Genomic DNA, 16,528 nt, shown 5'->3' with positions numbered 1-16,528 from the left:
TTTTTGCCAGTCAAAAAGGCAAGTTCATTCATCTTGTAATCCTGAACCCCATCAGTAAGTGATGGTGAAACTTCCAACCTGGGGCTTGAATAAAAATCAATAGAAGCCTCTGAGGGTCACTGAGGTCTCCTTCGGCACAAACTGCAATGGCTGAATGAATCAGAGTAACAAAACCTTCTCTTGTGATGTGGAAACGAGTTTCACACCTTCCTTCTCTGTGGTCTTTGTGCACAAACAGCTTTGTTTGTGAGTGTCAATGGGCAGAGGAAATCCAGAAAGGGTGAAGGTATTTCCTGTGAGTGACAGGCTGTCCTGCTTGGGTCATGGCAGAGATCATCCTGTCTCTTTTAACCTGATTTTTGAGGCTTTGATCCAGGAATGTGGCACTCTTCCCTTTCCTTGTGTCATGTCTGCCCCGTTGTGTTCAGTGGCACTTCCTTGAAAACAAGGGAGACACATCCTTGTGTGCTGAGGAGTGAAACTCACTGGCTGCCATCCCTTGGTGTGTCCTGACCTCCCCAGTACTTACAGCTTCATGCCCCTAGATCAGTTTATCAGTCAGCTCATGCTCCTTCCCCAGATTACCACTTCCTTGGCAGTCACTTAGAGCCACAAGCAAGAGATGCTGTTTCCCAAATGATAATTCCATGTGGACAAGCTCGTGTAGCTCATCCTACAGGGATCAGGCTGCTCCAAGGACAGCCATGTGTTGGCTCTGCTCTAGGAACAGCTGCTTCAGCTTTCTGGGCTCTTCCCTGGGAGTTCCCCACTCCCTGGGATATTGAGGTGAAGCCTCAGCAAAATCCCTGGAAATGACTCCTGACTCTTGCAGTGGAGTGGCAGACCCTGGTAGTTTGCTCCTCCATGAAGTGCTTGGAGTTCTCCTGCTGAAGGGAGCTGTGTGCTGGGCACATCCTTGGGCTTCCTGAGGAGCAGAGCAGGGCAAGGTTGTGGCTCCTCCAAACTTCTTCCCCTCTGCTTTGGCAGATTTCTGTGCCAGTGTTTGTGGCTTAAGTGACATCCAAGGGAAAGGCTTCCCTATTTTGCTACCAATCCTTTTTTCTGCCTCTTGTGTTTTCCACACATTTTCATTCAGGGGCTTCTGATCTTTAACAGGTATCTTCCTTCCCTCTCCTTTTCCATATATTTTTAAAATTTCCTTCCGTTGCAACACTACAAGTATCAGATGGTGATGATGCTTTGCTAAAGGTGCTTTCTGTGCTCCCCTCCTGGAATAGAAGTCACAAATCTGCATGATATGATGGCATAGGTCACAGCAGACCTTGGTGCCATGTCACAGAATTGAGGAAAAATGATGCAATGAAGAACAGAGCAACTCCAGAACAAATTGGACTTGTAAGCTGGGCCCACTTCAGATGCCTGAGTGCACAATGAACAGAACAGAGCTGCACACGTCAGGAAACTTCCAGGGAGTTCAGGGTGGGTGGTAGACTGTGACAGCTGAGCTCCACGCTTGTCCTGCCCTGAGAAGTCCTCCCTCATTTGAGGATTAAACTAGAGCTACTTCCCCGACACAGAACTGCTGCCAAAATTCCAGTCTGGCTCAAGCCACTCTCCACACTTCATAATGAAGTTTGAAAGAGTTTTAACATCTTGGTGTTGGCAGAAACATGGTTTTAAAATCACGGTGTGGTTGGAGACACGCTGGCTCTGGACACTGGTAACAAGGCTGAGACTTTCATCTGAAGGTCAAATCCAGCTGTGGTGTTAGTGACAAAGTCATGAACTTCTGACTGATGCTTTGGGGCTTACGTGTGGAAACGTGTCTGGAGTCCAACGCCAGGACTGGGAGTTGGGAGACCTGGCTTCAATTCCTGGGCTTTGCCAGAGCTATTCTGAGAGACCCTCAGCAAGAGTCTTTGTGCCTTTGGTCTCTTTGTGAAAAAGCACTGAAGGTCTACCTACATCAGCGTGCTGCAAGTCCTTAAACTCACACGGCTCCTGAACACCACTGGATGCAGAAGAGCAAAGAAATAGATGGGATGAGCTGGTTCTGTGCAGCCCACACCAGCCAAGTGCCTGGATCACAGCTGTGGGTATTAACAGGGGCTGGTGGGCTTTTTGGCAGCTCCAAGGCTGAGGACATCATGTTCTCAGGAGGCTGTGCTGCTCTCCTGTCTCTGGGTAAGGCTGTTCCCAGGGCAGGCAGCCCTGTGCAGCCCACCCTCTCCAGTGGCTATAGCAGAAATTAGTTTCTGTGTTTGGCAGCTGGCACAAATCATCAGCAAACAGTTTCCTGAGAAATTAGCTTCCCAAAGACTGCTAACCACGACTGAGCTGCTCTCTTCTTTCCAAGACACACATGGGCAGCCTCTCCTGGCAAGCCTTTGTTACTGCTCTTTGGAGCAGCCACCAGCCACTGCAGTGCTGTCCTGGGTGTACACCTGCCTCCCCTTGAGCAGTTTTGGATGAGATTCATGCAACCTCCAGCTCTGTTTTCCCCCTGTGCCCAGCTGAGCCTGGGGCTGTCTCTGTCTCCTCTGGCTCTCAGCAGGAGGAGCCTCTTCCCTAGGGACAGGGTGCTCAGGGCTTGTGTCTGCCTGGCTTGGAGAGACAAGCATAAACTGCAGCCTGCAACACTGTAATCCCAAAGCTTCAGACTCTCCCTGTGTGTGCCAAATTCTTTTGGCTGTTAAATAAGGGTAGGAATTTTGAGGGGAACTTGTAGAGTACAACTTCTGTGTTTGCTTTTAGCTTCATGAATAGCAGCAGTGACTTGTTTGGCTGTGTACTGGGAAAACTCTGAGTTGCCAGCTTTGACGAGCTGCTGTTTTAAAGGAAAAGTTGTCACTTATGCAACTGTCTGTTTTGTGTTGACTTCAGAATCACTGGTGCCTTGCACAGCCCTGCTGTGTCTGCAGGTCACCCTCCAGTTCCCAGAGGGGCTTGGCAGTGCTTGGGCTGTAATTGGGACCCTGGGGATGCTGTGCTGCTCCCAGAGCTCCCAAACTGTCCTGCAGAGCCTTGGCTGTGGTCCAGAAGAGTGTGACCAGTGTGAGGAGTATTTCAGATGGGGGAGAATTGAGGCAGGTAGCTGGGAAAAGGCTCCATGAAGGTCCCTGATGTAGCTGTCATGTTGATGTGTTGGTACATCCCAGGTCTGAGTGGTGGGGAAAAGGAAGGCACCAGGGAGATGCAAACTATTACTGCTGAGTGAGGAAAGGCTATTGCCAGCCTCTGCTCCATGTCACAGAAGCCCACATGAAGGGAGAGTGTGGGAAACAAGTCATCATCTCTGCTACTTGCAGGGCTTTGCAGTGATGAGATCTCCACAAAGCTGCTGGTGGTACCTGCAGGAGGAGAGGTGTGGGGAAGAGCCAGTAGAGCATGAGGGCTTAAGGAGGAAAATAAAAGCTGTTAAATGACATCCACACTCTAATAAATCCTTGCTCATATTTTGTATGATTCCTTTTTCTGTGTCTGGGGTTGGCTGGGTGCTCTGGGGTATATCCAGGTGGGAAGATGTGCTGTGAATTAGCAGCAGCACTGTTGGAGTGGGTCACTGTGCTCTGCTGACTCCTTGTTTGTGTTAGTTACAGGACTCTCATCAGGCCCACGTACAAAATGTCCTACAGAACTGTGACCACGCTGGAGTGGAGGTGCTGTCCTGGCTTCACAGGGAGCAACTGTGAGGAGGGTGAGTTATCCAGCAATGCCTCTGTCCCTATGGAGCAGCAAGGATGGACTGGCTGCCTTGAGCTGGGGTTTGTTCCTCAATATGCCCTACACCTCTTAAACACAGGAACAAATCACCTGTTCCCTTCCCCATTGTTATCTGAATGTCACACACACATCTGAAAGGTGGTCTTGGAAAACAGATCTTTCTGAGTGCCTGCAAACAGGCTTGAACAGGGAGGGGGAAAGAATAAATAAAGAAAAGGGAATCAGGGATGACCTCATGTTTGGCATCTCTGTTGTGTTCATAAAATATTCTTTCTCCTTTTTGTGTGTTATCTTCTCCCTGTCCCTGTTGTCACCATCAGTTGCTGTATCTAATAAAAGCTGGTCCCTGGAAGCTGCTTCTGAACGTTTTATGGCTGAAAGGTCTGGACACAAATAATGTGTGCTCCCAGAGAGCTGTGAATCAATACCTTTGGTTCCCCTTTCTACCTGCTCCTTGACTTATTGGTGTAACACTCATGTTGCAGAGCATGTGAAAGCACATTTCTCTCCACTCAGAGGAAAACACTTTCCAGAACAGGAGGAAAAAGTATTTTCCTTTTTTATCACAATAGGGCATGCTTTACATTTTCCTTCCTAACATTTCATACTACTGTCACTTCTGGGGATTTGAAACAAGCCCTAGTTCTCCACCAAATATCAGGTTTAGGCATTAAGACATCTGCTGAACCTGACTTGAGAGTTCACAGCTTGTGAATGGGAGGAGAAACTAAGCCTGGAGTTTTCTGTTCATTTGCATCAGGTCAACACAGCCTGTCTCTGACTGCTGAAGGGTCAGTGGGGGTGTCCAGCATCTCTGAGTCTGCTGTTTGTGCTCATTTTCTTTGTGCTGTGATATCTTAATACCAATCACACAATTCAGGCAAATCTCTGACGAGGAAGTTGTCTCGTTACAGTCCCAGAGAGTGATGGCTGCAGACAGCAGCTGGCTCCAGGCTCCCGAGGAAACAATAGCTTCCCAGAAGCTCCAGAAAAGCCTTACAAAGGGGCAAAACTACCCAAAGCTGCATTCTGCAGGAGAGAGCTTTACATTTTAACATAATGCTAAAAGAAGTGAGCTGAGAGAGAAGCTGCTTTGTGCAGCTTGAGTTTTCAGCTGTCCCTGCAAGGAAAGGGGAGCTGGGGGTGGTGGCAGAGCTGAGGATGTGCCTGGTGACCTGAGGAGCCCCTGTGTGCAGCCTGTTCGTGCCTGCAGGTTTGGACAGGTGTGAGTTATTGCAGCTTAGTGGTGCTGCTGGTGCAAAGGAGAGATTCCAGCTCCCCCCTGCAGTGCCAGATCTGTCTCAGCAGAGTTCAGTGGAAACAAAAAGCCAACATGAGCTGGTTTGAGAAAGCCGGCAGCGACCTCGCAGGAGCAGGTCTGTGCAACGAGGTGACAATTTTATACACTTACTTTGAAAGGTGGAACTGTTCTTTTGGGCTTGGATATGGTCTGCGGGATGTGAGAAGAAAGCCAGTAGTAAGCCCTTACTTTCAAGTGTGAGATTCTTTTTACCATTTTTTTTTTCCTTTCCTTAAAACATCTGGTGCTACTGACAGTCCCATATCCTTGAATGAAAGAGGAAAATAAAAAAGACTCCTTTCTAGTGCAGCAGGGTTAGGCCACTTAGTTTTAAGTGTAAATACTGGTGCTAGTGGTCTGCATGGTCCTTCAAGCTGTCAATTTTAAAATGGAAATATTTACTTACTCCTTATGTTAATTCTTAATGTTAGTGTCACTTGGAAATCAAAGTAAAAAAGGCTAAAAATAGGTTTTAGGGTTTTTGGCAACCCAATAGAAGGCCTTTTGTACTCTTTCTTTTCTGTGCTCTCCCCTACTGCAAGATTGGTTCCTCTGAGAGGGTGGGATGCTTATCTGTGTGAGTTCTTCCTGGAAACAGCAGACAAAAGGAAACAGAAAACTAAACTGAAGCAAAACAAAAACAGTGCAGTGATGAAGCCACAGTGAATTAGCAGGGCAGAACCTCAAAATGCTTTTATCTTTCTTTGGTAGTTAGGTTCCTTCTCAATATTTCATTTCACTTGTGTGTGCAGCTGGTGCTTTAGAAGTTGATGTGAGGTAGGTATGACTGGAGGCAGCCTGGACCTGTATTATTTTTAGCTTGCTTTCTTGCTGTGTTGCAAATCCTTCCATTCTGTGACAGCCACTGTTGCCAAAGCAGCTGCAGTGGCTCTGAGCTTCCACTGCAACATCTCCTGGTTCCAGAGACTGAAGGGAAACTCTTCCTTTCCTAACGGGTCTTGGAACAGTCAGGGTGTGATTCCCTCAGTGGGATGGATTAAGCCAGCAGAGAATGGATTGATGAAGCACACAGAAGAGTTCTGGGAGCTGTGTGTGCATGGGCATGGATGAAGGTGGCTTTTGCATCCTGATGATATAAATCTATTGATTCCTTCTTTTACCCCCCGTGAGCAGAGTTAATATCTGCTCCTTTTTTGTGCTGTTCTGGAGCAGTGTCTTTGGGGGAACCACTGTAAGATAGATTATTTTTACTAGCTCTCCTTACATCAAGCCTTCCTTGCCCTTTTAAAATTTATTTCTTTTAGCATTTTATGAGGGAAGACAGGACAGGGAGAGGGTGAACCAAGGAAAGAAGTGAAAGAATTTGAAGCCATTCAGAGGCTGCAGCTATTTATGATACCATAACTTGTGATCTCCCAAATGGCAGGTCAGCTTTTCCTTAGAAAAAGCAGCAGCTCACTGTGGGTGTCTAGCCCCAAAGTATGACAGACTCCTGATGAGAGTGCCCTGCTGTAACACACCTTCAGTGGGAAAACTCCCCTCTGCTAGAGCAAGCTGTTAAATGTAATTAAATCATTGAAGTGTCTCCATCCTCACCTGGTAAGTTTAGCTTGAGACAGTAACCGCTTGTCACCAGCTGACAGGCACCTACATTAACACTGAAAGCTGCACAATTTTGGATTTAAATTATCCTGGAAATCTAACTCCTGCACTGGAGCTGATAAAGAGCAGCACTGTCTGGAGGAAGCCCAGCTCTAGAGGTGGGAGGTGGATGAAGATCTTGCTCTCAGTGGGCCATTAATTTACTGAGGTAAATTTCCAACCTGTTTCCTTTTTCAAGCTGACACTGCCTGGGGCTTTCTCAACCCTTCCTTTCCTTGCTTTCTACTCAGCCCAAGGTATGTCAGTATTTGAAAGATCTCCAGTTCCTTTACTGGTGTTGTAGAGCTGTGACCTGCTCATTGAGTTGACAGTCAAAAACCACCAGCTGTACCAGGCCTTCCCAAAGGGTTTCTGGCAACTTCCTTGGATGGAGAAAAAGACTTGATGCAAACCGGTCTGGTGAATATAACTGTCACTAGATACTAACTTTTATTTTCCAGTTTCAGGGGGTTTTTGTTTTGTTTAAAGTGGAGCCCAAGCCCAGGACAGGAAATGAATGCACTGAGCCACCCAGTCTGCTGCCTGCTGATATAAAGAACATATGGATGAGGGCAGTGCAGGGGTGAAGTGGTTTAGCCGTTGCAATCATGCATCAAGCTGATTGATTTGAATCCAAGATGATGCTGACATTTCAACTCTGCCTTTTTTTCTATATGGCTGAAAGTTCAAAGGCAAGTGCAACCTCTTGGGAGAGGAAAAGTGTCCCCAGCAAGTTCAGGGGCTCAGCACTGCCCTGGAGCTCTCCAGCCAGGCGAGGTCTTATTTTACTTTACAAATATAGCATAGCTTTCTTCCTTGTTTGTTTGTACTGCTTGAGTTTGGGACAGTAGCCAGTATCCTATTTACCCCAGAAGCAGATTGATGGTAGACAGCTTAGCTGTTTGGGCAAGAAACAGCTCCCAGAGTAACCTCAGCACCTCTAAAGTGATGCTATTGTGATTCCAAGCTTTTTTTTTTAAATTTATTTCTTAAGAATGCAAGTAAGATAGGAAATTTGGGCAGCCTTGTTCCAGTAACAGCTTAATTGGAGAACTTTTTTTTTTTAATATCTCCCCCTCCTCATATCAGTTCTCTGAATATTCTGATCTACTTCTAGTAACTATTATTTGCATCTTTTTTGTCATCCTGATATTTTTAAAACCTCCTAAGATTCCCATGTGTTTACAGTTTTCAAGCAGCATAAGAAAATGAGGCCTTTGCTCTTGGTATGATAAAGTACGAAAACTCTTTTAATTTTTACTGCTGGTTTACAAAATTTCTTGGTCCCTGGAGGAGAGATGCAGAACAACAGTGCCAGGAAAATCAGCAAGCAAATGCAATTACGAGACAAAATTTGATGAGAGTGGGAGAAAGGACATCAAAACAAGAGACCTGAAAGTCTGAAAGCCTGTTGAAGTGCTCTGAAGGGAAGGGAATTCAAAGTGGTGTTAATGGGACCTCACTTCTCCTTGTCCATCTTCCCCATGAGCCACTAAAACACAGAACTGTCCATGATGTGAAAGGGCAACACAGAGATGATGAAGTAACATTTCCTGTAGTATCACAGCAGTTCTCTCCAGGAGTTGAGCTTGTGTGTTCTCCTATCCTCAAGTCCCTCAGTTCCTTCCCCAGCAGAGCTTTTTGCTGCCACTCAGCTTTTTAATCTTCCCTTAGAAACTGAGAAAGTGTAAGAGAAAGCAGTGGGAGTCAGAGCCACTGCAGTGCCCGTTCCTGTTCCTGCTGAATCCTGCTTCAGTGATGTTTGCCCACTGCAGCTGAGTCCAGCTCCTGTCATAAAACAAAAGCTTCCATGCGAACACTGCAATTCCCCCCAAGGTGGTTTTTCAGTGCCTCTGACTGGTTGGGCAGTTCTGTGCTGCAGATGTGGCAGACTGAGGTTCCTTCCCTTCAAGTTTGGATCTAACAGGGATGTAGTTCTCTACCAGAGACTGTTCAGTAATTCCTTTAGGGAAATGTGGCTTAGCTCTCATCTGAGACCTTTGAAACCAAGTACAACATTTGATTCCACACAGCAAATTTTTTTTCTGAAAATATCTTTTCATGCCAAAGTTTGTTTGTTAGATACAGTGAATGAATTATGTGAATACGTTATAGACTATTAAGTGGAATGTAATTTAATTATAGTTTTTTAAATAGGAGGTAAAATGTGATAACTATCTCTGTAAATCTGCCTTCAAAAATATTTTATGAAAAAATATCAAAACATGTGAATCGCCCATGATGGAATTGCTGCCATGTGGAAGTGGCTTCCTGAGCACTGATGTTTGTGATATAGGTCCCAGGTGTTGGACAGTACCTACCCCAGTATTTTCTTCCACAGGACACACCTCCTGCTGCTCCAGTGTTCCACCTCCTGCTTGTGCTTCTGGTGGCCTCTTCAATACAAATCCACCAGAAGTTGCCCAAACCACCCTACAATGTGTCACCCACTTGCTGTCTGCTCCCATCACTGCTGACCACTCAGCAACCTCTGGCTTCAGGCATAACTTGTGTCACCCCTGATCAAACTGATCACATTTTCTGAGGAGTTCCTGGAGCGTGTGGTCACTGTTGGAAGTATCCACAGCCTGCTGAGAGCACTTTCTGGCATCAGCACTCTGTGACTACTTGAACAATTTCTAAATGTTCATCTTCCTTTTCAATACATAGATAAAAAAAAAAAAATCCCTGTTAGATTTCCAAATATTTTGACACTGCATTCCAGCATCTGAGTAGTTTCATTTTTTTGGACATTTCTAATGTGAACAGGGAGAATTTTATTGAGCACCTAATGTCAAAATATCTGAAGTGCTAAATATCTGCAGATGTTATCTTAACATAAGTGAGAAAGCTGTATTCTGTACCATTACACTGTCCCAAATTTTTTAGCTCCCATCAAATTACTGTGGTATGTGGAGAATCATTTGTATTTTCATAAGCTATTGGCTTTCCCAAACACATGGGATGCTTTCTGCTGTGTGTATGTCTTAATTCACAAGTGAAGGACCCACCTGTTTATAGTGAATGACTTTCCTATGAATTTGCTTTATTTCTAATCAGGAGTGAGCCTAATCTTCCCCTGGGTAGGGCTGGACAGGGCTTGGAACAACCTGGGCTGGTGGAGGCTGTCCCTGCCCATGGCAGGGGTGGAATGAGATGATCTTTAAGGTCTCTTCCAACCCAAACCATTCTGTGCTTGTTTCAGACTTGTGTAAGCTCAGAGACACTTCTAGTGGTGGATTAGTTAGATATTGAAAGTTTTGCACCCAGGGGAGCTCCTGAATTACTTTAGAATAGAACTTGGGAGGTGTGGGCTCTGAAGAGCTCATCCAACCTCTTGACATTTTCTTTCAAAATCTTTAATGCCTCCTTCAATCCTGAGCTATTCACAAGCAACTTTCTCATGCAGCTGTTCCTTCAGAGCTCTTGTTTTCCCCCAAATTATCACTTGTTTCCCATTCATCCTCCCAATGATGAAATTTTATTTGCTTGAGGCTGTTAGAAGGGAGTTGGTTTTTTCCCCCCTCTGTGAGTGTCTCATTGTTAGAGCCTTTGGGAGTTCAGACAGTGTAGTGTCCTCTGGAAAAAGGGACATGTGACATGTTATGCTGTGAATCCTGCAAATGCAGCTAGTACCAAAGTCAGGAAAAACATTCTCCCAAAAAACTCCACCCTGTCTCTCTTTTCCACAGCCATTCCCTTGGAGGTGGTGGGGAAGGGGTGGAGCTGTGTTTATATCAGAAGTTAGTTAGTACTTTTTGGAATGAACACTCCCATTTGCATAGGGAAGAGCTAAATGAGAGGAATGGTCTCTAATTGGTGGCCACTGCTCAGTTTGATGCTTTTCAAGTGAATTGCAGATAATAATGGAAGAAGAATTAAACCCACCTGCTGATGGTGTTCCCAAGTTTCCTTGCTGCTGCACTGACTTGTTTTTTATATCAGGAATAGGAAATGAAGCTTAGGCCTTTGATGTGAAATTCCACAGTTGGAAGGGGTGGCAATGAGGAATCTCTTTCTTTCACTCACTTTGCAAGGCTATTACCCACTTAACCAGCTGGTTTGTGTTTAATTTTTGAGCACTTACGAAATTACAGCTCCCTCCCCATCACTTTTCAAGGGCTTAGTTATGAAATGTGTGGATTTAATGTTTCTGTCAAACAGTGCTGAATGGAATGGTTCCTTGAGGAAGAACTTACTGAATTTCTTGCAGGGGAATTCTTGAGTGGCCTGATTTGTAGAGTGCCTTTTCTTTTTAGTGCAGTAATTCATTTACTTTTAGTTATCTTTGACATCTGACTCTAGAAGCAGGGGAGACTTGTGCAGATATTAATGTTGGGGAGGATAAGGGAAAGAGGAGGGACAAAGTTCCAGGTTTTCAGGACTTTCACCTCTAGGTGTGACTCTGTTCAGAATCTTGCTGCCATCTCTTATTTCTGTCTTGTCAAATACTGGGGGAGAGACAAGAAGATAATTTACACCACACAGGTTTCTAAGAGACCTATGCAGAACTGATCAAATAATGAGTTGCCACTTTGTGTGAGTGATGGAGAAGTATCTTGTACTCCTGAGATTTAAAGACATAGGATAAAGGAAGATCCTGAAGATGGGAGAATTCATCACCAGCTTTCCACAGAGAGCAGATGGACAGGCCAAAGTACTCTTGCAAAAAGTTTTTTAATATGTTTAAGCCAAGTTATTGACAGTGCAAACTTTTTGCATGTGTGAGTGTCAAGATGTGTCTGAGGGGGTGTGAAATGAAGGGGAGAGGGGGAAGGAGGACACAGAGTACATGGGGTGGTGCAGTTGGTAGCAAGCTGAACTGGAGCCAAGATTTGGGGGTGAAGCAGATAGACACATTCCTATTTATACCTTAGGGACTTTTTCCTTTCCCCCTCCTTTATTTACACAGGTTTTCCATTAAAAAAGTTAATGTGATTGGTACTGTAACACTTGTGTTTTCTGTGGTAACTAATTCCAGTTGTGGGCTGCTCAAAAACATCAACACAAGGAGGATTTATGCAAGGGCAGGATGTGAGCAGGGTAAGCCTCATCCACACAAACCTTCTTCAGGAAGAAGAGATTTACTAGGTACCTAAATCCCCATTACAACAACTTTGCCATGTGGAAATGGGATTGCAAGGAATTGGGATCCAGGTAGAACTGGGATTGCAAGCCCAGGAGTTGGAACAAAGGTGGATTTGCCAGAGAAGTTTGGCATTGGTTTCATGTTTTGTAGACTTCAAGGTGAAAGCAAGAGGAAAGCATTGAATTCTCATGTTGCTGAATCCTAGACTTCATTCTTACTCCATTCCTTGTTATCAACTGGGGAACAAAAAGTGTTCCTCCAAATAATAATTTCTGGTGGAGTTTAATTTCAATTTAACATGAAGTGCTAGGCAAAAGCATGTTCCATGCACTTCAATGTTGTCTTCTCTATGTGAGCCCCTTGGAAGGATAAAGGCAGCAAAGTTAGTACAGCTCCATTTGGGAAGCTACAGAAATGTGCAACTTCAAACCATACAGCTCACTCAAAAAAACCTCTGTGCTGTCATTAGTGAGAGTTCAGACTGTGCCAGTTTGGGCAGAGGTGGCAAATGGAGTTGTCCCAGGGACTGTGCTCAGCCCAACATGGCTTGTTATTCCATTTCCAAGTTAGTGTAAGGAATGGAGAGCCCTCCCTAATCAGATCTGTGTGTGTTGGAGGCTGGGCAGTACTGGGAATATGTGGTAGACTAGGATTAAAATGCTGTTAAATCTTGATTGAATTGTAGAATTGGGCAATAATCCATGAAGGGAGATTCGATCAAGGACAGACAGAGAGGCAGGACTAATTAAATGCACAGATTTAAATAAGGGATTCTGAAGGTAGTGGGATCCCAGTGGTGGGAATGGAGTTTGTGGAAGATGTCAGAATGAAGTGTTGCTCTAAAGTCAGGAGAAGAAATGCCATGTTGGAGTTTGATGCTACAGATATTCTGACCAGGTGTAACATTTACTTCTAAATAATCCATGGCACTGCCTGACACACAACAAATAAAACTTTCATGGGCTGTGGTACCTGCATGTGTTTGTGTTGGTGATTTTCAGAGAGGTCAATTTTCAGCATTGATTGGAACTTCAGACTTTTAACTGCTAAACTCAAGTGAAAACCAGTCCTAATTGTGCTGCACATCTGAGCCCCAGGACTTAAGTACTGTAAAGGGATGTGTTGCATCTGTGAAGGAAAGTGTTTGGCTCAAAAAGGAATGTGCCTTTCATAGTAGATGGTATGTGAATATGTGGTACAGTTAAATAATTAGACTGCTTAACTTTGGAGGAGTCGGTAGGTGTGTGTTAAACACAGCTGAAAATAGCATCAGCACAAACAAGCTGTTCTAAATATGCCATGACTGCTGGTCATTTAGGCTAACTCATGGCTTTCAGAAAGTGGACAAGAAGACTCATTCTAATGATGACGTGCATGTGATTACAGAAAGTCTAGGAACTGATTAAATATTTCCTATGAATGTATCACTGCAAGATATCCTGATTGTCACAGTAAACTTGTCAAGAAATCTTGTTGGATGGTTCTTTAGCAACTTTATCATTCCTAGGCAAATGAAGGCTGGGAAAAACGTACTGGAGAAATGAGCTTTGCTTTTATGTGCCCTCAGATTTTGAACAATATTTAATAAAAGTCTTCACCAAAATGCAAGTGAAGCATCACCATTTAACCAAGTTGTACAAGGTCCCTCAACCACCAAAGCAAGAAAGACACCAGAGGAATGGCTCTGTGCAAATCCCCTACCATGAAGCTCATTAAGGACTGGTAAACTTTATTCTGGACTCGTAACATATGCTTCTTGTTCGGGCTCCTGATTTGTGTCTCCTTGGATAGTGCATCCAAATCCACAAGTAACATGCAAGTTTGCATTTCATTTTGAGCCCAGCAGGCATACAGCAGTGAGGTTACAAGACCTTTCCAAGTGAGCCTGGAGGGACTTGTTGGCTAGAGTTTGGATCTCTGGCAAGCAGCTCCCTCCAGCTCTGTTCTGTAATAAACTCAGGGTTCAGTCCCCGGCCTCGCACAGATACCGAGCTCTGTTGCGTGTCTCTGGGTAATCAGTCACTGGGAAGGCACAGATGTTTCAAGATGCACAGCAATGGGTGCAGCATAAAAGAGAGGCAACAGCAGGGTCATGCTACAGATGCAACCACATCTCACATGTGTTCGTTCTTGACAGGAAAATTCTTGTAGAGTTTGCGGTTTTCTGGTTGCTAATCCCATCAAATGAGGACCCAAATGCTGATAATGCTCAGGCCTTTTATTGCTGCTCCTTTAGCCATGCAGTGCCAGGTATGGCTGATGCCTCTCCTGCAGGCAGGTCCAAGAGAAGGGCATTAAAATAACAGAGAGGGGTGCACAATTGCCCCAGGCAGTGGCTGAAATTAATTTGGGCATCAATTCTAATAAAGTCAGAAGCATTAAAGAAATCTGGGGCTAGAAGATGTCCTAACCTTCACCTGGTTGTGGAGATAAGAAATGAAAAAACTGCATTTTTTCTTCTTTTCCTGTAGATGAAATACACTCAAGCCTAAAAGAGAAGAAGCCAGATCAAGGCAGGATTCAGTTTGGTGTTTCATTTGTGTGCACATAATGACTTTTGTAGCAGTAATGCTGAAGAAGTTTTGGCGTGTGTCCACTGTGGGAAGTGCAGGGCTTGTGTTCATTGCTAGGTGGTCCTTCATTCTAAAAACCTTGAGGGACACCCAAGGCAGATGGGCTTTAATTAGACTCTGTCCTGCTTGCCAGTGACTGTCAAATGTGTCTCCCCAGATCAAGCACTAGGGCTTTCTGTTGAAGGTGTCAGATCTTGCTCTGGAAAGAGAGTTTCCTGCAGCATGAGCTGTAGAAAGTGCTGTGGTACCCCTGAGACACGGACAGAAACTGTGGAGTATCTTGGTTAATTAGTTCTTCAGCGGCCAGTTTGGATGGAGATACAAACCTGTTGCTGTTGTCAGCCAGTGTTTTAGCCTCAATGGCAGGCCTGTGCAAAGTAACAAAGGTTCTGGTTTTCTCTTTACTGGTGTGGAGACTTGTTAAACTCGTGTGGCTCAGAGCACTTGTGTAGGGATGGCTCTGCTGTGTTGCTGCAGGGCTCTGCACTGTAAAAAGTTACAGCCCATTCAAGGAGGGGGACAAGCTACTCCTAGACTTGGCTTGTTTGATCTTTTCTAGCTTAGCCTCAAGTGATTAAGCAAACTGTCTTTTCAAGCATTCTCCAGTTGTGTGATCTGCTAAACACATCTCGCTGTGGGATCTGCCAGAGATGCCTTGAACACTGTCCTTGTGCTGTGCACTGGCTGTCCTTGTGGGAACACAAATAAGCAGTTATTTCTATTGCATCTGCTCTGTCTGGGTGGGATGCAGAGGATGGGTATTGGTTTATGTTTAGCCTAAACTTGAAGAATCTTCCTTTTGTCTTAATATTAACACTCACAGCAAGGCACAGGTCTTTATTAGCTACCCAGGAAAACAGTCCTTTCTCCTTGCAAAGAACTCTTTATCTGCAGTGTGATGTGTCTGTACAAAGGGGTCATTCTTGCTCTCCCCTTATTTTAGGGAAGTAGAATGTCTACCAGCAGTATTAGTTGGGATACCAACCATAAAACTGTAATCTCCTTACAGACCAGTGTAACCAGATCCCTGACACCCTTCACTGGGAACATGGATGAGCATTTGCATGGCTCCATTAATGCCTAGTGGGCACGGTTTTTTTCTTTGACACTTAGCACTGGTCTCCTCTACCTGAACAAATGTGAATGTTGTACACACTAGAATATAAATCTTCACCCTGGAATCTGTGTTCTGCTACAGGTTCAGCTGTTAAGCTTTGGTCTTTGCTGATTGATGCAGAAAAGGGCAAAAATAAATTCAATGCCTCAAACACATTTGAAGTGGTCAGGAGTTAGAGAGGATGGTTTTCCTGAAGTGTATCAAAAGCTGATTATTTATCAGTCTTTTCTCCTTGAAATTTGGGGTGATCCCAGAGTAAATGGGTATCCTTTTCCCTATCCACATTATTTTGTACCTTATTTATATCTCAAATCAGCGGAAACTCTGATCTTCACCTGGCTTTTTATGGCAGCTTGTAGAACAGTAAATGTGAATATGCTGTGACAGCAAACTCTAAATCAACACTTGGTCACTACAAGCTGGAACAATTTGAAAACCTGTGTAACCTTTTGACCAAACCTGGGCTGATGTTCAACATCTTTAACAAGAACTGAAGCCAGAACAGCTCTGATGACTTCAGACTTTCATTATGAGCCAGCTGTAGGCTCTAATGTACACCCAGGTTGGGACAGAGGATGTAGAGGGTCAGCTGCACCATTTGGGCAGGAATGTGCTTCCTCCCAGGGGATCCATTGAGAAATGGTGTTCTCAGGGCTGCTTTTTGCTTTGCACTGAAAAGCAGTGGGCACTTCTTTTCACCACTGCTCCTGGGCACCAGCCATGCCAAGGAAGTCCATGCCAGCATCTGTCATGGTTTTCCTTTGCTCCCCAGCTCTCCCCATGGCCCAGTGTCACACTGAGCAGCTCCCTGGGAATCATTCTCTAGCTCTGCACAAACTCTGCACTACAACAGTGGGCCAGATTTGCTGGTCCAGGTGTGCAGCTGATTTGAAACGTGTGTTAAATCCCTTGTTCTGGCACAGATCCCTGAGCAGCTTGATGTCCCATCCATGTGGATTGGAGCAGGCAGGGTTGAGCTAGCACTGGGTCTGCATTAACCTGCTGAATAGAAGCTAACTTCAGTTTGGGTGCAATAATCAGCCTCTGCCGGTGCAGTAGAATGGACTCTCTCCCATTTGCTGTTAGCTGAAATGGTTCCCAGTTTCTGAGAGGGTATTGGAAGAGCTAAGAAGAAATCAAGATTTTTCTGATTACTACAGATG

General features: G+C 44.8%; 1 protein-coding gene across 4 annotated transcripts in view; it reads left to right on the top strand.

Moving 5' to 3' along the window:
• Positions 1–16,528, top strand: part of COL26A1 (collagen type XXVI alpha 1 chain) — a 169,322-nt gene that overhangs the window by 30,982 nt on the left and 121,812 nt on the right. For 3 of the 4 annotated variants that reach the window (XM_064394326.1, XM_064394325.1, XM_064394323.1), the window contains exon 3: positions 3,555–3,658. In XM_064394326.1, the coding sequence (XP_064250396.1) occupies positions 3,555–3,658 (104 nt within the window). The remainder of the gene's footprint in view (positions 1–3,554; positions 3,659–16,528) is intronic. The other variant, XM_064394324.1, reaches the window with a different exon arrangement.

Source organism: Passer domesticus, chromosome 19, assembly GCF_036417665.1.
Source record: "Passer domesticus isolate bPasDom1 chromosome 19, bPasDom1.hap1, whole genome shotgun sequence".
NCBI classification, from domain to species: Eukaryota; Metazoa; Chordata; class Aves; order Passeriformes; family Passeridae; genus Passer; species Passer domesticus.
Note: the sequence above shows the minus strand (reverse complement) of the source record. Positions and strands in the feature narration are given on the sequence as shown.